Source organism: Malurus melanocephalus, unplaced genomic scaffold, assembly GCF_030028575.1.
Source record: "Malurus melanocephalus ecotype Western Australia unplaced genomic scaffold, MMel_1.1 scaffold_1315, whole genome shotgun sequence".
Classification (NCBI taxonomy): Eukaryota; Metazoa; Chordata; class Aves; order Passeriformes; family Maluridae; genus Malurus; species Malurus melanocephalus.
The window spans coordinates 33391-42084 of record NW_026624547.1 but is presented as its reverse complement, the minus strand read 5'-3'; the positions used below and the strand labels follow the sequence as shown (position 1 = coordinate 42084).

Sequence of the window (8694 nt, the reverse complement as noted above, 5' to 3'; positions counted from 1 at the left end):
GTGATGAAAGTGACTCCAAAGCCATTCGTAGTTTCCACCAGAAGTCGAAAGACTTGTGTTGGTCCAAGTACCTTCCTTGGATGTCTGAGCGACCACAGCTTGGGAGCACCAAGTTTTCAATCCCTCCTGTTCCCAGCTGGCTTTTTTCCTAGGAATATTAGAACAAGTCTAGGAAGAAGTCCTAGAAAGTGTGTGAGATCAGTGTGAGATGCTAAACGGAGCAGGAGTAACCTTGCCACTTGGCAAGAGTTGGCGTAGGGCTAAACCAGCCCAAATATTTGGAATAATTAATGCAGATAGTGCTSGTTAATTCCTGGGGTGTATCCATGAGTAGGAGCAGCAGCATCTGAACTCTTGTCTCTTCTGCAGACGGCCGAGAAGGAGGAATTTGAGCACCAGCAGAAGGAGCTGGAGAAGGTTTGCAATCCCATCATCACCAAGCTGTACCAGAGCGCAGGAGGGATGCCCGGTGGGATGCCCGGAGGATTCCCAGGGGGTGGAGCTCCTCCATCCGGGGGAGCCTCCTCTGGCCCAACCATCGAGGAGGTGGACTAAGGACACTGGGAAATGCATTCCACTAGCAGTTRGTGTTGGAGGAGACCCCCGGGTGGGGGTTGGAGTGAAGGACCCAAACCTGTAGGCACATCCAGGTTTATTTTGCCAGATTTAAAAACTCCATAACTGAGCTGCTGTAAAAAAAAAAAAACGAAAAAGCGAAACAAAAACARTTTTTCTGGGCATTTTAAATACTTGAAAGTGTGCGCAGGTGGGAGATGAATACCATTGCACTTTACAGTACTGTAAATGAGTGGAAATGCAATTCATGTCCTAAAGAATAAAAACTATTTAATGGGCATCACACTGTCTCTGCCTTCACTTGTGTTTGTAGYAGTTGACCAGTTGAATTAAAGGGAAAATGACCTAATTACAGGTAATTATTGCTGTTTAGGTGTGAAGAGGTGGGTATTGCAGTTTAAAAAGAGGTTTGGAATTAAGTACTGCTTGGGCATTTAGGGTCTGGATGCATTTTAGAAGAACTTTAAAGCTGGAAATCACAGACTGGGAGGAAATGGCATTTTCCAATGGCAAAAACAAGAATAAAAAGTTCTTCAGGAATTACTAGTTAAAGCATCTTGCTTAACAGGAAAGGAAATTCGGTGGTGGTTGGAGAAGGAATTGGTGATTGGGGAGGGGGCTTTGGGGTGGCAACAAGTGGCAGTTCAATAGTGTTTTGTTAAAAACATTGATACAGATCTGTAAATGTGTGTTTATATAGTAACAGTGGGCTAACAAATATCATTGGTTAGTATAGTCAATAAAAATTTACACAACAGAATCGGGCAAAAGAATTTAGGACAAATAATGCAGTCCAGGGCTGAAATGAAATACTTTGAAGTCATTGTCAAAGGACTAATGTGGGGCATCACCCACYTCCAAAAACAAAATGTTTGAATTGAGCCATTCCCATCAATCCTGCCCCAGGTTCTGGCAGAAATCCTCCCCTCCATGAGGGCAAATTCTGATCCTGCAGCTTCTGCAAGCCTTCATTTCAGGGTTTGTTCCAGAGCACGGTATTGACAAAAAATTTAATTAAAACTTAAGGAAAGAATTCCCTACTTYTGCTGCAGGCAGGGTTCTCCACCAGCATTCCTGTCTCCCTGCTTCCCTCAGCTCCATCATGCTCTGGGATATCCCTGGGCTCATTTGGGGTCACCTCTGTCCCCTCCCACCTCCTTGTGCCCCCCTCAGGAGCAATAGGAGCAAAAATGATGATCCCAAACCCCAAACTCAGCCTGGACAAAGCCAGTGAGGAGAATTTCACCTGTCCAGCCCAAACCAGGTGACATTGGTAAGGACAGAGCCTGGCAGGGCTGTCCCTCAGTGTCCCTGCATTACCTGTGCATTGCCAGCAGTTAAAATATCCTAATAATAATTAGAGAATCACCAAAATAATAATTATGAATCACAAAAAAAAACGGAGGGCAATTAGCAGGGTATAAATGGATTTTAGCTGAGGGACCCTGCTGGCACTGCTGGTGCTGGGCCACCAGATAGCAGCACCTGACCGCAGAATGGCAGAGAGGGCCCTTTTTTAGTGAGTTTTGAATTGCATCACCCCAAAATATTTATAATTTACCCCAAAATATGTTTGTTATGCTCCAGAGCAGCCCCTCCCATTAATGGTGTGCAATGCTTTTGTTGCCTTGGGGCAACACCAGATGAAGTGGGGTTTGGGAAGTGGGATTTTGGGGTGTTTTGTTGGGTTCAGGGTGTTCTGGGGGCTGTCAGAGCTCGGGATCAAACCTCAGCCTGGTGGGGCTCACAGAGGAGGCTTCACAGGGTAAATCCTACAAAATCCTACAAGCACAGGGCTGGGGGATGTGGGGCTGAGGGGACAGAAGGAGCTGCTGCAGAGCTCTGAACAAGGGCACCAGGCACTTCTGGTGCATAAATGAGTGAAAACATTAAAGAAATAAATAACAAACCTGTTGGATTTCTGCRTTCATGACAAGGAAACCTAAAGAGTTATCTGCAAGAGACCTGGTTTTATTTCACCTCATGGGTAATTCGAGTTCTTGAAGCATTTCCATCCCTTTCTTTATAAACCTGATTTTTTACCTCGCTTAATAAAATGAATTCAAGATTTTTCTTTTTCAGCCCCAAGTGTTCCTTTATAGGGTCAGATTGGRTTGGAAGCTCCCAGAGCTGTCCCTGCTGAGGGGAAGGACAAGGGCAGCGCTGCCCTGGGGCCAGAACAAAGAAACCAATGCAGGGAAAACACACACAACTTTTATTTCATCCATCCTTTGAGGATCTTTTTGAGTATTCTTGGCTTTTTCCCTGGAGTACAGCTTTGCAATTCGGGTTTGGGCTTGAAGGAGATTCCTGCTGGACTGGRGAAGAGGAAAAACTTCCTTCTTGCTCGATGTTGGGAAGCCAAAGTTGGGGTAGGGCCAGGCTGATTTTCCAAGCTGTTCACCCCTAATCCAGCTTCTTGGAAAACCTAAGGGTTACCCAGGAAATCCAGGAATAAAAACAGGAAAAACAGCTTTGGGTTCCTTTATTGTAATTAATAATTGCTTAATTATTGCTGTTATTACAGCTTTATTGTAAAATGTACAGAGGTTCCTTCCTCTGTTCCTTCCTATGGCTTTATTGTAAAATATTCAGTGTTCTGCTCTGGAGGGAAGGAAACCTGGGTGTGCTCTGGAATCAGACTGTTTTCTTCCTTCAAAATGCAAAATGCATTTCTTCCTTCAAAATGCAAAATGCATTTCTTCAAACCCTGCAAAATGCAAAGAAAAGGAGCTTTGGAGCAGCTCTCAGAGCTTTTTAAAGGAGGAACCATCACTGAAGGAGTGCTGGCGTTAAACATTTGAGTGTGCTGAGTAAAGCCAGGTTTACAAATAATCCGCAGAGGCCCCGGGCTGTCGTTTGGGACAGAGTGGGGTGATAATGCCACGCTCCCCGCCTTGCTGAGGTGACATTAATGCATCGACAGCGAACCCACTCCCGCTAAGAGCGGCAGGGAGGGCACAGAGCCGGGGCTGATGCAGGAAATGAAGAGTATTGACCAGCCCACTGCAGGGCTTTCATCCATCCCTGCCCTTGATGGGGGTTTAATGCAACTTTAGTGTCGATCACATTTATGGGGACGGCAGAGCTGGGCTTGTGCTGCTGCTCGGAGCTCGTGGTTATTGATCGTGGCCAAGCTCAGGAGCCTGGGTTATAATTATTTCATTAAACCGTTTAATGGTTATCAAATATGAACCCCTCTCCTGTTCCATTTAGGAATTGTTGCAATTGTTAATCCATGCCGAGTTTATTTTACTTAAATTAGCTGCTGTTCCCTGTGGGTTGATCCCAGGAGAGCCCTGCTCACGTGGCACAAGGATTTGGGGTCATATCTGARGGGTCCTGCATTAAAATTCATCCTAAATAAGAACAGGATGCCCTGGGTCCCTCTCTGAGCAGTTTTTTTTTGCCACTTTTGGGCTCTTTCCTTATAAAAGTCCYGAAGGAATGAGGTGGAGCTGTGCCAGGGCAGGGTCAGGATGGATTTTAGGAAAAGTTCTTCTGTCCCCCGAGGCTGCTGAGCACAGCCCTGAAGGTGCCAGAGCTCCGGGAGTTTGGACAGGGTGGGATTTTTGGGGTGTCTGTGCAGGTCCAGGGGTGGGACTGGGTGACCCCTGTGGGTCCCTCCCAGCCCAGGATATTCCATGATTCTTTTAGAATACATTTTGTGCCTCAGCTTCCCATTTGACCAATGGAGTTCCTTTTTCTTTTTCACTCATTTGATGTTTAGGGATAAAAAGGGCCAAATATCATGACCAAAATCTTCCTCTTCATCAGACAGGCTGCTCACACCTGTAAAGCAGGGAGAAAATTCCCCTTCCAAAGCATTCTTGATCCTTTCATGAGAATGCAAACAATTCTGTTGATTTTTCCCACAGAACCAGGCCATGGCTGCACCCCAAATTTGGGGCAGCCTTTAGAACAGGGCAGGAAAAACAAGACAAGGAGCTGTTCCCTCTTCCCAAGGTGTGTTTTTCTCACTGTGAGTGCCCTGACCTGGCACAAGCCTGGGGATTTTGGGGGCTCCCCTTGGATCCTGGAGGAGCAGGGCTTTGTTTTTTTACCATTAAACTGGGCCAAATCCTCTGAATTCCTCCTCATTTCACTCCACCTGAGTGACACATTAAGTCAGGGTTTAATTCCTGGAATGGAAAAACCCCGCCGGAGCTGCGGGAATCCCAAGGACSCTCATCAACCACCCCAGATCACCCTCCTGCCCTCTCCCACACCCCGGATAAAAAACCCGACCATCCCAGCTCTGCCAACGCATTTGTATTCCGGATCCATTGCCATCCCGCGCTCACCGGCACCTTTCCATTAAACCCTGCGCGCTCGGCGAGAAAGCTCTGCCTTAATTTGAGCAAACCGATTCCGCTTTGGGCGGGCGGGCAGCGCGGTTCCTGCAGAGTCCTTGATCAGTATTCCGCTCTGCCTCCCGGCAGATGCTCATTTTTTGTTGCCTCAACCTGCGCTGACCTCATTTTCTCTCGCAGAGCAGGCAAGGATTGGGTAAAAATTAGTTACATTAGCGGCTCCCGATCCGGCCAGTTTATTTGTGATATGACAAATATTTCAGCCATTAGGATCTTTCCGTCTCTTAGCGGCTTAAATGCACTCACTTATATTCCAAATCACTGCTTAATTTAAAAGCCTATTTGCGCAGATTGCGGCGAGGCGGGGAGAGGAGCGGCGGAACGCTCACCCCGCCGAATGGGGCTGGGATTGGATCCCCCGCTCCAGAACTTTCCAGCGGCGTTAATCACGGCGAGAGAGCCGAGAGCACAGCAATTCCAGGGAGGGAGAGGCGTTTGGGATGCGGGGGATGCGCTGCTGCTGCTGCTGCTGCCGCCTCCTCCCGCGCTAGCCGTGCCTCAGTTTCCCTTGCGGCGCTGTCGGGGTTTTGGGGGCGCCCCCGGGTTTTTGGAGGGGGTAGAGGGGTTGGGGAAAAGGAGGAGGGGTTGGAAATGTGCCTGGATGCAGGTGGGAAAAATAATGGGATGGGTGGGGAAAATATGGGATGGGTGGGAAAATCATGGAAGGGATGGACAAATCATGGAAAGGGTGGAAAAAAACATGGAATGGGTGGGAAAATCCATGGAATGGGTGGAAAAAAATCATGAATGGATGGAAAAAACGTGGAATGGTTGGGAAAATCCATGGAATGGGTGGGAAAATCCATGGAATGGGTGGGAAAATCCATGGAATGGGTGGGAAAATCATGGAATGGGTGGAAAAGTCATAGAAGGGGTGGAAAAAACATGGGATGGTGGGAAAAAACATGGAATGGGTGGAAAAAAACATGGGATGGGTGGAAAAAACATGGAATGGGTGGGAAAATCATGGAATGGGTGGAATTATCCATGTGAGGGGTGGAAAACGCATGAAATGGGCAGAAAAAATCATGGAATGGGTGGAAAAATCCATGGAAAGGGTGGAAAAAACATGGAAGGGGTGGAAAAATCATGGAATGGGTGGAATTACCCATGTAATGGGTGGAAAAACGGATGGAATGGGCAGAAAAATCCTGGAATTGGTGGAAAAATCCATGGAAAGGGTGGAAAAAACATGGAATGGGTGGAAAAATCCATGGAATACGTGGGAAAATCCATGGAATGGACCTTAAAACTCATCCCATTCCGGAGCATCTTCAGGGTTGTGAAGAAGAACTGGAATTAATGAGTAWAACCCTGCTCACTGACTTTTCAGCTGGGATGTGCAACATCTTTTTTCAAGGTGAAATATCTCAAAATCGGTTTTACAGAGGGTTATTACAGAAGATTTTGACTAAAAATAATTATCCCTGATAAATCGGTTTTACAGCAGGTTATGACGGAGGATTCTGACTAAAAATAATTATTTCTGATAAATTTTCCTTTCACCATGAAGGAGTTGTGCTGGAGACATGGAATGGCTGGGAAAAGCCTCCCAAAGCAGAGCAAACTGCAATCCTCACTCAACTTGCAGGACTCTGGGAGTTCAGATGCTGATGGAAGTGGATCGATTTTCCCCTCTATTGAATGCTTCCAAAATATAAAAAAAAAACCACAAAAAACCCTCGACAAAATAAAAAAAAAACCAACCCCAACCCACCTCCCGTGACGCCAATCCCATGGTTCCAATTAAAATCACCTGTTAACCTAAAAAGGTCTCTTTTTAAAAAGGGTTTAAAAGATTTTCATTTAATTGATTCCATGTAAAATGCCCTTTACAATTACCACTACAAACTACTCGTTTCCCACTGAGTAAGACCCAATTTGAGATGTTTATCAAGACTTTGCACTCTTCCCACTCTCCACACCGAGTTCTTGAATTCCTTATTGACGGCTCGCATCTGTCGGCGAGGGATATTTTTAGTTTGAGGCAAGAAAGCTTTTAAAAGGTTGTAATGGTTTGATTTTGTAGCCTCTGGAGTCTCAAGGAATAAATCAGCTCTGAATGGCCTCGGGAGTGGGGGCAGTGCTGGGTGCTCCTRATTTCAGAGCAGGAAAATTCCAGATTTTATTAAATTTATCCTCTTTCCGCTCAGTATTTCTGTGAAGGTTTAAAGCAAAGATCACCCTCACTTTGGTTTTTTTTTTAAATTTTTATCTCTTACTTTGAACTTCTTCTGAATTAATGAACCTTGTGGCACTTCTGCTGAAGGCTCTGGCTTTGCCTGTGGGGCTGATTTAGGATTTTGGGGCTTTGCTGACCCTTGTGGGTGCCATTCCAACCCAGGATATTCCATGATTTATCCTCAAATTTATTAAAATTTATCCCCAGAATTTCATTGAGATGACTTTGCTATTTAAAGACATTTTATTTATCCCCATTTTCTCTCTCACWGTGCTGATTTAATTCCATTTTTTCAGCAAGAAAAGGTTAATAAAGGATCCAGAAATCAAAGCCCAGCTTGTTGGGGAGGTTTTCCCTTAGGAAAAGCATCTCCCTTTTCCTTTCTCCTCCCTTCTCCAGGGAAAAGAAGAATTCTCCAACTTTTCAACCCCAAGAGGAGCTGAAACCTCACAGCTCTTTGGGGAATCAAACCATCCCTGCAACCCAACTCTCCAAATGTGTGAAATACGAATATTTTAGCAGAAAAAAAACCCCAAATTCTGCAGTTTTACCTCTTTTATCCCTGCAGAGGCAGGAGCTAGGGAAGGAATGATTTTTCTGCACAGGGATCTCCACCTGCTGCTGCCAAAAGTATTTTTCCAGAAAAAATAATGTATTTCCATGATTTCCTTCCCTGGATTTCCAAATCCTTCAGGCACCAAAGGGAAAAGGATTTTTCTCCCTGGCTGGCAATGTGGAGAGAATTTAGCAAATTCCAATCCAGGGAGGGTTTATATAAAATTGTAACCCCATTTTTGTCTCCATTGAAGGAGAATGGAGCTTCCATGAGCTCTGGAACCTCGAGCATCCATTTTATTATAAAAATAAAACACAACCACAGCTCCTGTCCTAAAACATCTCCTGCAGCTTCCTCACCCTTTTTCCAACATTTTTTTGGGGAAAAAAAGGCCATTTTTGTGCTGCCACAATTTCTCTTTAATGAAACACATTTGAAGTGTGTTTAAACCCAGCCCAGCTCTCTGACCTGGGTTTATTGCTGATAAAAACCCCTCATAAATCACCAAAAAAACCCCTCATAAATCACCAAACCCCCTCATAAATTACCCCAATTACACTTTGATAGGCACTTTGAGTTTGTTTCCACACTTTAAATTCAATTTCTGCCCAGAGTAGGGGAGGGAAGATGGTACCTTAGAGCCCCYGAGTAATTAAAAATCACAACAGGTTAAAGTGTCCAGCACCAAGGTGATAAATATGGGAATAATTAGAGGTTATTGTAGCAGCTTAATTAGGAGAGCTGTAATTAGCCTATTTTTCCCAATTTTCATTTAGCAGCTAACAAAAATCCAATGGAAAATGTTTYAATTTAAAAGGCGTTCTCAGCGTAGGGTTCCTATAAGAGATTTAATTATTCATTAATGACCGTCTCTTTTGTGCCAATAGGAAAAAAAAAAGAAATAAATTTGAGGCTGTCAGCCTAAAAAATAAACACCCAGCAGGTTTAACCCTGGGATTTGGGTGTCAGTCCGTGAAAAAAACCTGGGAATTCGCTTTGCTGAGGTT

The 8694-nt window shown here is 45.0% G+C and overlaps 1 protein-coding gene across 1 annotated transcript in view; it reads left to right on the top strand.

Annotated features, from left to right (window-relative positions):
• The window catches only part of HSPA8 (heat shock protein family A (Hsp70) member 8), a 5178-nt gene extending 4322 nt beyond the window's left edge, over positions 1-856 (top strand). The window contains exon 7 of the mRNA XM_057387704.1: positions 396-856. Coding sequence (XP_057243687.1) covers positions 396-555 — 160 coding nt within the window. The 3' untranslated portion in view covers positions 556-856. The remainder of the gene's footprint in view (positions 1-395) is intronic.
• The last annotated feature ends 7838 nt before the right edge of the window (positions 857-8694 follow it).